Raw genomic sequence first — 13,413 nt, forward strand, 5'->3', positions numbered from 1 at the left:
TCCTCCTTTTAAACTTGGAAATCCACTTTTCTGTCCCTTGATAGCCTTCCCTATATGCATCTCCATATAGAAAGGGCCGCATGTTTAACTTGAAATGTTCCGTTTAGACCCTCTTTTTACTCTTCTAACTTTCTTATATTTATGATGATATTTTTCTATTGTTAGGTGTGCAAAACTCATTCTGGAATTTTGGGTAAGGGCCTTGCCCTGTCACATTCTCCGACCATTCTAGAGGCCCTGGAAGGAAATCTTCCACTACAGATACAAAGTAATGAGCAGTCCTTTCTCGAAGACTTCATCACGTGTGTGCCTGGATCAAGTGGCGGGCGTTTGGCAAGGTATATACTTTCATTTAACTCCATGAAAGGTTTTGTCTTTTGCTATTTCTTTAAATCTTGACTAGCAACTTACTGCAAGTATTACATATTGGAACCTATTATTTGCTTGTCACAACTTGTAATGGCATGTGTTTTTAATCTGTTAGCTACAAAATGATGTAGCCACATTGCACAGTTAGTGATTTTTCACTTGTAAAATGTGTACTTTGTATGTGCAACATTCGAGCTCCCTCGCCTACGCTAATAAATTCATATTACCATACGTAGTAACAAGCTAAATTGTGTGAGGTTTTTGTTGTTTGCTTATATCATATCAATCCTAAAAATTTTAAATAGCACTATACGGGCCATACATTTTCTGAAGTAGACACCTGGCATATTGTGGAAATGCTCCCAGCACTTAATTACGACGAGCACTAAAAAATTGCTTAAGTAATGTTTGGGATATGATATACATGTGAGATAGTAGGAAATTAATATGCAATCCCATAGTGAGTACAACGTTTCGGTCACTGACTCTGATTTTCATCAGGTACACACAAAGTGCTTTATGATAAACCAAGGAAGCCTGCAGCTTCACTCCTCTGGGAGCTTGTGTTTCTCCTATAGATATAGAGGGTTTATCACAACATGATCAGTGTCTCTCTGCAAAAACTATCTGCCCTGATGAAGGTTATAGTTTGACTGAAACGTTTTACACTCACTTATAATCTGATTGTGAGACCAATAACTTGGGTTTGCTTAGATTAATATTTTATAGAAACATAAATACTTTATAATTATTTTTAAATACCACTCCAGGGTTTTATACTTTTTTGTTTTTCGCCACCAGGCATGCATCGGTAATGTATGCTGTATGTGTTGTAAAACACTTACCGGTGGCCATCCTCTACGGTTTCTCACTCCACTCTGTTCCCTTCCGGCCATCGTGTGGCTGCAGCTCTAAAGTTGCTTCTTATGGTTATTATCTAATTAATAATGTAGGTGCATGAAAGCCTCGTCCTTAGTGTCAGTCTTTTGTTGGGAAGTGACTTTCGGTACCACTCGTCATAGTCTGGAGAAATTCGGCCCCAGTCATGCGGTGCAGTAGAGGACTGGAGCTGTGCTGGTAGTGGCTCAAGGTGGCAACCGGTTATTATTTTATTACACGCTTGAAATATTTATTACTGATACCTATAAGGTGGTGAAATAAAAAAAAAAATAAAAATATCCCTGGAGTGGTGCTTTCATGTCACATGTGATATCACCACGTATCTGTACTAAAAAATGCTTGTTCACATCATTAGGTGGCTTCAACCAGACTCGTATGCAGATCCACAGAAGACTTCTTTAATTCTTAATAAAGATGATATCCGATGTGGCTGGCCCACTACCATAACCGTACAAACAAAGGATCAGTACGGGGACGTAGTTCATGTACCAAATATGAAGGTATGGAAGTGTGATTTGTAATCTGTGTCAAAAATAATAATAATAGTTACCTATGTTGAAAATTGATGTGTTTTGGTGCTAGATTTATTCAGATGTAACAAAGTATTTACTAATCTGAAAAATGCTGCTTTAGCAACTTTTGTAACTCTGCATTGATCTAGAAGTATTGTGTGTCTTAAGAAATTTGACCAATTTTTATGAGCGAGTACCATATCATGAATGATACATTTGGGTTTTTCATAGTGTTCGAAAATGGTCCCCACAACAGCATTGTAAGTAAATTGTAAGCGCAAAGACTAAAAGGAAGCACGATTTTTATGGGTCGAATGAGATTTGTTGGCTTTTGAGTATTGTTCACACTCAAAATTACTTGAGGGATATGCATGGTCCATGGAACTGGGCAATGTTCTGTTTTGTCCACAAGATTGTCAATATGAAAATAAAAAAGAAGAGGCTGGTTATTTGACATTATTCACAAGTTGTGAAACATGTCTATCCTGCCAAAAAGATATCAGTTTGTTTAACACCTTTACCCCCAAGGGTGGTTTGCACGTTAATGACCGGTGCAATTTTTACAATTCTGACCACTGTCCCTTTATGACGTTATAACTCTGGAACGCTACAACGGATCCCGGTGATTCTGACATTGTTTTCTCGTGACATATTGTACTTCATGATAGTGGTAAAATTTCCTTGACATTACTTATTTGTGAAAAAAACGGAAATTTGGTGAAAATTTCGCAGTTTTCTATCTTTGAATTTTCATGCCCTTAAATCACAGAGATATGTTACACAAAATACTTAATAAGTAACATTTCCCACATGTCTACTTTACATCAGCACAATTTTGGAACCAAAATTTTTTTTGTTAGGGAGTTATAAGGGTTAAAATTTCACCAGCGATTTCTCATTTTTACAACACAATTTTTTTTTTTCAGGGACCACATCGCATTTGAAGTCACTTTGAGGGGTCTATATGATAGAAAATACCAAAAAGTGATACCATTCTAAAAACTGCACCCCTCAAGGTGCTCAAAACCACATTTAAGAAGCTTATTAACCCTTCAGGTGCTTCACAGGAATTTTTGGAATGTTTATTTAAAAAATGAACATTTAACTTTTTTTCGCAAAAAAAATTACTTCAGCTCCAATTTGTTTTATTTTACCAAGGGTAACAGGAGAAAATGGACCCCAAACGTTGTTGTACAATTTGTCCTGAGTACGCCGATACCCCATATGTGGGGGTAAACCACTGTTTGGGCGCATGGCAGAGCTCGGAAGGGAAGGAGCACCGTTTGACTGTTTCAACGCAGAATTGGCTGGAATTGAGTTCAGACGCCATGTCGAGTTTAGAGAGCCCCTGATATGCCTAAACAGTGGAAACCCCCCACAAGTGACCCCATTTTGGAAACTAGACCACCTAAAGAACTTATCTAGATGTGTTGTGGGCACTTTGAACCCCCAATTGTTTCACTAAAGTTTATAATATAGAGCCGTGAAAATTAAAAAATAATTTGTTTTTCCACCAAAATGATCTTTTGGCCCCCAATTTTCTTATTTTCCCAAGGGTATCCGGAGTAATTAAACCCCAAGAGTTGTTTTGCAATGTGTCCTGAGTGCGCTGATACCCCATATGTGGGGGGGGAACCACCGTTTGAGTGCATGGCAGAGCTCGGAAGGGAAGGAGCGCCGTTTTGGAATGTAGACTTTGATGGAATGGTCTGCAGGCGTCACGTTGCGTTTGCAGAGCCCCTGATGTGCCTAAACAGTAGAAACCCCCCACAAGTGACCCCATATTGGAAACTAGACCCCCAAAGGAACTTATCTAGATGTATTGTGAGAACTTTGAACCCCCAAGTGTTTACAGTGTATAACGCAGAGCCGTGAAAATAAAAAATCCTTTTTTTTTTTTTTTTCCACAAAAATGATTTTTAGCCCCCAGTTTTGTATTTTCCCAAGGGTAACAGGAGAAATTGGACCCCAAATGTTGTTGTCTAATTTGTCCTGAGTACGCTGATACCCCATATGTGGGAGAAAACTACTGTTTGAGTACATGTCGGGGCTCGGAGGGGAACAAGTGGCGTTTTGGAATGCAGACTTTGATGGAATGGTCTGCGGGCATCAGGTTGCGTTTGCAGAGACCCTGATGTGCCTAAACAGTGGAAACCCCGCAATTCTAACTCCAACCCTAACACACCCCTAACCCTAATCCCAACCTTACCACACCCCTAAGCCCAACCACACCCCTAAGCCCAACCACACCCCTAAGCCCAACCACACCCCGAAGCCCAACCACACCCCGAAGCCCAACCACACCCCGAAGCCCAACCACACCCCTAAGCCCACCGTAAATGTAATCCAAACCCTAACCCCAACTCAGCAGGCACTGACAAGCCGGCTCCCTGCAGGACCCGGAAGGACCCCCGCGGCCATCTTGGATCCTGGGGCTTGCAGGGAGGAGACAAAAGGAGACGCTCACAACAACGCGATCACGTTGCGTTGTCCTGAGGGTATCAGGGAAGCACGCAGGGAGCCCCCTCCCTGCGCGATGCTTCCCTCTGCCACCTGAACGCTGCGATCATGTTTGATCACAGTGTTCCAGGGGTTAAAGTGCCGGGAGCGGTCCATGACCACTCCTGGCACATAGTGCCGGATGTCAGCTGTGATAATCAGCTGACGCGCGGCTGTTCTCATATGACGCACTATCCCGTCGAGGGTCAGATAGGCCCAGGTCACCTTTACTGGGTAGTACGTCTAAGGTCAGAGAGGGGTTAAAACATTTTAGAAAGACAGCAAATTATTTACCAATCATTTATTTCTCTTTAATTATGGAGTATCGTAAAATGTTATTCAAGTGCAGAGTTTTCCCTTTTTAATTTCAGCATTTCCATTTGTGTACTTCTTTATAGGTGGAAGTGAAAGCTGTCCCTGTATCACAAAAAAAGACTTCCCTGCAACACGAGCAAATAAAAAAGCTTCCCCGGATACCAGGCAGCCCGTCATCCTCTACATCTTCAGTTACGGATATGACTTTTGGTGGCCTTCCGTCACCTAAACTCGATGCTTCCTACGAACCAATGATTGTGAAGGAAGCCCGTTATATTGCAATCACAATGATGAAGGTATGTTTGGGTGTGACATGAGTTATGCTCTGTGTACTGATCTTGGTATAGAGCTTATCGAATATTGGGACACCTTTTGCATGATTTGTTCATACACATATATATATATATATATATATATATATATATATATATATATATATATATATATATATATATATATATATAGGTGTGTGTGTGTGTATATGTATGTATATGTAAATATATATATCCCACGTACTGGGGTTTTGTCATCTCAGACATGTATGACTTATGCATAGGGTATTCCATGAGATGATTATTATTATAGGTTTTTTTAGCGCCATTTATTCCATGGCGCTTTACATGTGAAAAGGGGGCAAATATAGACAAATTCATTAAGCATGAGCAAAAAACAAGGTACAGAAGGTGGGAGGACCCTGCCCACTAGGGCTCACAGTCTGCAGGGGATGGGTGAGGATACACTAGGAGAGGGTAGAGCTGGTCGTGTGGTGGCTCAGTAGGTTGAGGATCACTGTAGGCTTGTCGGAAGAGGTGAGATGCTTGTACTTCCTCCAGGAACCACATCTATCAGACCTTTATGGAATATTCATTAGATATGCCTCACTCTTTGTGATGGAGGGAATTAAACTCTTATGACAGACTTGGATATGCCATGAATGTCTATGAAGGAAATAACCCTTTGAAGGGAGGATTTCCTCTTGTCTCTTTGAGTGTACAGTTTATCTGCCTCCCTGATTCCTAGTATGCTGGCTGCAGTACTCTTCTAAACATTTATAATTCAGACCAATAGCTTAGCTGCTTCCCTGGTCCGAGCAGATTGCTCTACCATGCTGCTGGCAGAGTCCTCTTTACCTTTGCAACATGAGATAAGGGCAGTAGGAGCAAGGCTGGCAAAATCCCTCAATCCAGCTAGCTTCAGAGCATTTGAGCAGGCTCACTCTAAAGCGTATCGCAAGCAAGTTCCGAGGCTTCCCTGCCTAGGTAACCTTCCACTCCGAAACTGCAGGGTGGCCGGTAACCTAGGCAATGAGTTGTACACTTTAAAATTAAAAATCCTTTTGTCCTTGACATCTGAGAGGATTTTTAATATGGCGTCAATTTTGCTCATTTTTGTGTGAGGTGGCCATGGCGGTAGTCATGGCGAGGGGTTGCTGCTTCAGCACACCCTGACACCCTGCAAATAAAATACAAAGTCCCCACTGCTGTGTGTGCCATGTACCGCTGTGCTCTTCTTTATGGCCGGCACTGACAGTCAGTGCAGGAAGCTGACGCCGGGGGACGTGACAGACATCGGAATGTGAGTATGTAGTGTTTTGGTTTTTTTTAACTTTTACAATGGTAACCAGGGTAAATATCGGATTACTAAGCGCGGCCCTGCACTTAGTAACCCGATGTTTACCCTGGTTACAAGTGAACACATCGCTGGATCGGCGTCACACACGCCGATCCAGCGATGACAGCGGGTGATCAGCGACCAAAAAAAGGTCCTGATCATTCCCTACGACCAACGATCTCCCAGCAGGGGCCTGATCGTTGGTCGCTGTCACACATAACGAGATCGTTAGCGGGATCGTTGCTACGTCACAAAAAAGCGTGATGTTGCAACGATATCGTTAACGAAATCGTTATGTGTGAAGGTACCTTTACTCTAACACCGTATCTCCCTATCTCTATCCCTAGTCCATAAAGACACATCACTTACACAGTATACAAACATCATAACACTGTTTAGCATATTACTACACAATAAAACAGTACCACATAACACAATATTTTGCACGTAAAACGTACCCGCTTTATTAAGAAGGAAAGTGAAGGGATGCAGGGCATAATTTAGCCCCCCAACACACCCCTTGCAAGAACTTTAAGACATCCAATTAAGGCCGCTTTTAACATGAAATATTTTGAACTGTATTTTGCATCAGTATTTATAAGCCAAACTAGGTGTGTGGGGATATAAACTACCATGGTAAGATTCACGTCTATTTGGACCGATCTCCAGTTTTGGACTAATGCAAAATCCTGGCTACAATATTGCCTTGTAGAAGAGGTCCCTATTTTAACTACAAAATAAGAACCTCACTGCCCACGTCAAGAACACATTTGTTTTTTCTTTAAGGCTTATGAAAGCTACTCATTTGAAGAACTTCGCTATGCCTCACCAATGCCCAAAAGGTAGGTACCTGGCATATCGCCCATATTGTCATTTATGGCTTTTTTTTTTTCCAATTGCTGTTATGTAATTGAAATAGTAAAGTAGTCATGTGCTGCTCCGGTGAAAAGCTTTATCAGTGGCGGCTGCGTTGTACGTGTGCATCCAGAGTGGGATAATCCCATCTGTTTACAGTACAATAAATACACATACAGTGGGGCAAACAAGTATTTAGTCAGTCAGCAATAGTGCAAGTTCCACCACTTAAAAAGATGAGAGGCGTCTGTAATTTACATCATAGGTAGACCTCAACTATGGGAGACAAGCTGAGAAAAAAAAATCCAGAAAATCACATTGTCTGTTTTTTTAACATTTTATTTGCATATTATTGTGGAAAATAAGTATTTGGTCAGAAACAAACAATCAAGATTTCTATCTCTCACAGACCTGTAACTTCTTCTTTAAGAGTCTCCTCTTTCCTCCACTCATTACCTGTAGTAATGGCACCTGTTTAAACTTGTTATCAGTATAAAAAGACACCTGTGCACACCCTCAAACAGTCTGACTCCAAACTCCACTATGGTGAAGACCAAAGAGCTGTCAAAGGACACCAGAAACAAAATTGTAGCCCTGCACCAGGCTGGGAAGACTGAATCAACAATAGCCAACCAGCTTGGAGTGAAGAAATCAACAGTGGGAGCAATAATTAGAAAATGGAAGACATTCAAGACCACTGATAAGCTCCCTCGATCTGGGGCTCCACGCAAAATCCCACCCCGTGGGGTCAGAATGATCACAAGAACGGTGAGCAAAAATCCCAGAACCACGCGGGGGGACCTAGTGAATGAACTGCAGAGAGCTGGGACCAATGTAACAAGGCCTACCATAAGTAACACACTACGCCACCATGGACTCAGATCCTGCAGTGCCAGACGTGTCCCACTGCTTAAGCCAGTACATGTCCGGGCCCATCTGAAGTTTGCTAGAGAGCATTTGGATGATCCAGAGGAGTTTTGGGAGAATGTCCTATGGTCTGATGAAACCAAACTGGAACTGTTTGGTAGAAACACAACTTGTCGTGTTTGGAGGAAAAAGAATACTGAGTTGCATCCATCAAACACCATACCTACTGTAAAGCATGGTGGTGGAAACATCATGCTTTGGGGCTGTTTCTCTGCAAAGGGGCCAGGACGACTGATCCGGGTACATGAAAGAATGAATGGGGCCATGTATCGTGAGATTTTGAGTGCAAACCTCCTTCCATCAGCAAGGGCATTGAAGATGAAACGTGGCTGGGTCTTTCAACATGACAATGATCCAAAGCACACCGCCAGGGCAACGAAGGAGTGGCTTCGTAAGAAGCATTTCAAGGTCCTGGAGTGGCCTAGCCAGTCTCCAGATCTCAACCCTATAGAAAACCTTTGGAGGGAGTTGAAAGTCCGTGTTGCCAAGCGAAAAGCCAAAAACATCACTGCTCTAGAGGAGATCTGCATGGAGGAATGGGCCAACATACCAACAACAGTGTGTGGCAACCTTGTGAAGACTTACAGAAAACGTTTGACCTCTGTCATTGCCAACAAAGGATATATTACAAAGTATTGAGATGAAATTTTGTTTCTGACCAAATACTTATTTTCCACCATAATATGCAAATAAAATGTTAAAAAAACAGACAATGTGATTTTCTGGATTTTTTTTTCTCAGTTTGTCTCCCATAGTTGAGGTCTACCTATGATGTAAATTACAGACGCCTCTCATCTTTTTAAGTGGTGGAACTTGCACTATTGCTGACTGACTAAATACTTTTTTGCCCCACTGTATCTAAATTTCCTGTTCCCAAAGACTAAAGTACTTTTTTTTTTTTTTTTTTTTAAATGCCATTGCAATTTCTTAAAGCAGTGTTTTTGTTTGTTTTTTTTAAAACTGTGATAACGATGAAAAGATAACAATGAACCTTAATTGCACAACTCAATATTGGCCAATCTAGCGCTTTTAGGTACCTGACTGCTGTTAACTTTATATGTTACTTTGCTTATATTGTTTGGATATGCCTCTATTTGTATAACGTATGCCTTATTTCCTTCCATAGGCCAAGTGAAAATATGTTAATTCGAGTCAACAATGATGGAACCTATTGTGCAAATTGGACTCCTGGTGCTGTCGGCCTTTATACCATACACGTCACCATAGATGGAATAGAGATTGGTAATATACTATATTTATGACAAAGGGAATTTTCCATCAAAGTTTTCATATAGAAATTCCATCTAAAAGCTGCTGTCACTAAATATCCCACTGAGTCCATTAAATAACAGTCTGAATCGGGGCTGTGACTGGAGAACGGGATCTTACCCTTACCGGCATTTTAACTTCCTGTTTGGACTATTCCACTGTAAAGGCCCCGTCTCACATAGCGATTTACCAACGATCACGACCAGCGATACGACCTGGCCTTGATCGTTGGTAAGTCGCTGTGTGGTCGCTGGGGAGCTGTCACACAGACAGCTCTCTCCAGCGACCAACGATCAGGGGAACGACTTCGGCATCGTTGAAACTGTCTTCAACGATGCCGAAGTCCCCCTGCAGCACCCGGGTAACCAGGGTAAACATCGGGTTACTAAGCGCAGGGCCGCGCTTAGTAACCCGATGTTTACCCTGGTTACCAAAAAAACAAACAGTACATACTCGCCTTTCGGTGTCCAGGTCCCTTGCCGTCTGCTTCCTGCTCTCACTGAGCCGCCGTACAGCGAGAGCGCAGCGGTGACGTCACTGCTGTGCTCTCACTTCTCACTGTACGGCCGGCAGTCAGTGAGAGCAGGAAGCAGACGGCAAGGGACCTGGACACCGGAATGTGAGTATGTACTGTTTGTTTTTTTTTACATTTACGCCGGTAACCAGGGTAAACATCGGGTTACTAAGCGCGGCCCTGCGCTTAGTAACCCGATGTTTACCCTGGTTACCAGTGAAGACATCGCTGGATCGGTGTCACACACACCGATTCAGCGATGTCAGCGGGGCCTCAACGACCAAAAAAAGGTCCAGGCCATTCCGACACGACCAGCGATCTCGCAGCAGGGGCCTGATCGCTGGTACGTGTCACACATAGCGAGATCGCTATGGAGGTCGCTGTTGCGTCACAAAACTTGTGACTCAGCAGCGATCTCGCTAGCGATCTCGCTATGTGAGACGGGGCCTTAACTCCTCATGGGAGTATCAAACACTTATCACAGTCACTGATGATGATTATCAGTAATAATTACAGTTAAGCCTTCCCTACTGTATAACTTCTTACCTTATATAGAAAAATAGATCTGAGCATAATTGCTGTTCTGCTAGCTGGTCGAGTTGGCACTCACTTAACCAGCTCATGTGATGAATTCTCATGGGAATGATAAGTTACCATAGAATGCAGTGTGAAAATGGAAAATTCAAGTTTGCGCCTGACCAGAAGCAGACAAAATTGTTGGCAAGCGAGTATAAAGTACGGTACATAAACGGTCCAGATGATAGGTGGGAGATGTTATTACCCTCCTCCCATACTTCTAGTGCTGCAGTCCACAGGAGTGCTATAAACTGAAACGCCAAGTATTCCCATACAGTTCCAGAGATATGGACCTTTTTATTTAGTTTTTCTTTTTATAGTCTTACAAGTGGGCGAGGCTTACCGGAATCCTTTAAGGGGGTCTTTAGGCTGCTCTGTATTATTACCCTGTGAGCAACACCCCTTGGCAAAGACCACCAAAATTGTCACTAAATAAAAAATGCCTATGTCTCACAGCGTATAGCAGATGTAAAGGAAACCGAATAGTCAGAGGAGCAGTGGGAATAAATGAATAGCAGGAGTAACAGGAGCTCTTTAAGCTTTGCAACAAACTTTTTTTTTTTTTATTGTCTTTGTATGTTAACTTTATACATGTCTTTTCTATCTTCTTTTCTTTTTTTTAATATACAGATGCAGGATTAGAAGTCAAAGTAAAGGATCCACCTAAAGGAATGATTCCTCCTGGGACACAGTTGGTAAAACCAAAAGCAGAGCCCCAACCAAACAAGGTAGATTATTACATTGCTTAAATGTCCTTAACTTCATTCTAGCAATAATATTTTGGTAATCAAATTGAGCATAATTAATTTTGCTATTTTAGTCCATTTCTTAATGGTATTTTTTCCGGCATCCATAGTCCTGCGATGCAACAAATAGCGGTAAAATCTTCAGTAGTGCACTATTATATGGACCAGCCATTCCCACAGTTTGTCATTTGCCCAAAGTGAATTTAAACAAGGAAAAGGCCAAATGGAGTAGACTGCTTGCCTGCACCCTTCTATGGTGGTCTCTTTCCATGCGACCACTGCTGTAGTGACCAGTAGCAAAACGTCACTACCCGAGACCAACAGAGAAACAGTCAAGGGGGTCTCCGCAGCTGCAGGAAACTTAAATCCCAGGGAAATCAGCAGCAAATCCTCACCAAACCCGCTTCTTGGGAATAAATAGCCTTCATCTGCTCTATCTAATTTACTTGTTTGTGGCTGGTTCCACTGAAGCCGGTAGTAATCCTTACATTATGCTAAGGAGCATTGCATCTAGGGTATGCCCCGGGGCTTTACAGTATAGACGGACCGTCCGGCGCATGGATTCACAGACTGAAGCTATATTCTGAGTAGTAGAATTACCGTATATACTCGAGTATAAGCCGACCCGAGTATAAGCCGACCCCCCTAATTTTGCCACAAAAAACTGGGAAAACTTATTGACTCGAGTATAAGCCTAGGGTGGAAAATGCAGCAGCTACCGGTGAATTTCAAAAATAAAAATAGATGCTCCATACCGTTCATTATGGCCCCATAGCTGTGCCATATAGTGCTCTGCACCATTATTGCCCCATAGCTGTGCCATATAGTGCTCTGCACCATTATTGCCCCATAGCTGTGCCATATAGTGCTCTGCACCGTTCATTATTGCCCCATAGCTGTGCCATATAGTGCTCTGCACCATTATTGCCCCATAGCTGTGCCATACAGTGCTCTGCACCATTATTGCCCCATAGCTGTGCCATATAGTGCTCCGCACCGTCCATTATTGCCCCATAGCTGTGCCATACAGTGCTCTGCACCATTATTGCCCCATAGCTGTGCCATACAGTGCTCTGCACCATTATTGCCCCATAGCTGTGCCATACAGTGCTCTGCACCATTATTGCCCCATAGCTGTGCCATACAGTGCTCTGCACCATTATTGCCCCATAGCTGTGCCATATAGTGCTCTGCACCGTCCATTATTGCCCCATAGCTGTGCCATACAGTGCTCTGCACCATTATTGCCCCATAGCTGTGCCATATAGTGCTCTGCACCATTATTGCCCCATAGCTGTGCCATATAGTGCTCTGCACCGTCCATTATTGCCCCATAGCTGTGCCATACAGTGCTCTGCACCATTATTGCCCCATAGCTGTGCCATATAGTGCTCTGCACCGTCCATTATTGCCCCATAGCTGTGCCATACAGTGCTCTGCACCATTATTGCCCCATAGCTGTGCCATATAGTGCTCTGCACCATTATTGCCCCATAGCTGTGCCATATAGTGCTCTGCACCATTATTGCCCCATAGCTGTGCCATATAGTGCTCTGCACCGTCCATTATTGCCCCATAGCTGTGCCATACAGTGCTCTGCACCATTATTGCCCCATAGCTGTGCCATATAGTGCTCTGCACCATTATTGCCCCATAGCTGTGCCATACAGTGCTCTGCATCATTATTGCCCCATAGCTGTGCCATATAGTGCTCTGCACCATTATTGCCCCATAGCTGTGCCATACAGTGCTCTGCACCATTGCCCCATAGCTGTGCCATATAGTGCTCTGCACCGTTGCCCCATAGCTGTGCCATACAGTGCTCTGCACCATTGCCCCATAGCTGTGCCATATAGTGCTCTGCACCGTCCATTATTGCCCCATAGCTGTGCTGCTGCTGCTGCAATAAAAATAATAAAACACATACTCGCCTCTCTTGCTTGCAGCTCCTCGGCGCCATCTTCCCGGCGTCTCCCTGCACTGACTGATCAGGCAGAGGGCGGCGCGCACACTATATGCGTCATCGCGCCCTCTGACCTGCACAGTCAGTGCGGAGAGACGCCGGGAAGATGGATCGGCGCCCGGCGTGTGGAACGCGGACAGGTGAATATGACATACTTACCTGCTCCCGGCGTCCCGCTCCTTCCCCCGGACAGCTGGTCTTCGGTGCCGCAGCTCTTCCTCTATCAGCGGTCACCGGCACCGCTGATTAGAGAAATGAATTATGCGGCTCCGCCCCTATGGGAGGTGGAGCCGCCTATTCATTTCTCTAATGAGCGGTCCCACGTGACCGCTGAACAGGGGAAGAGCTGCGGCACCC

General features: G+C 43.5%; 1 protein-coding gene across 16 annotated transcripts in view; it reads left to right on the forward strand.

Moving 5' to 3' along the window:
• MYCBP2 (MYC binding protein 2) overlaps nt 1-13,413 on the forward strand; it is a 339,194-nt gene that overhangs the window by 227,803 nt on the left and 97,978 nt on the right. For all 16 annotated transcript variants that reach the window (XR_013223966.1, XM_077297204.1, XM_077297206.1 and 13 more), the window contains 6 exons: nt 166-338; nt 1,625-1,769; nt 4,679-4,891; nt 6,993-7,048; nt 9,115-9,230; nt 10,978-11,075. Coding sequence is in view for 15 of the 16 variants with exons in the window: in XM_077297204.1 (XP_077153319.1) it covers nt 166-338; nt 1,625-1,769; nt 4,679-4,891; nt 6,993-7,048; nt 9,115-9,230; nt 10,978-11,075 (801 nt within the window). In the remaining variant the exon portion in view is untranslated. The remainder of the gene's footprint in view (nt 1-165; nt 339-1,624; nt 1,770-4,678; nt 4,892-6,992; nt 7,049-9,114; nt 9,231-10,977; nt 11,076-13,413) is intronic.

This window comes from Ranitomeya variabilis, chromosome 3 (genome assembly GCF_051348905.1).
Source record: "Ranitomeya variabilis isolate aRanVar5 chromosome 3, aRanVar5.hap1, whole genome shotgun sequence".
NCBI classification, from domain to species: Eukaryota; Metazoa; Chordata; class Amphibia; order Anura; family Dendrobatidae; genus Ranitomeya; species Ranitomeya variabilis.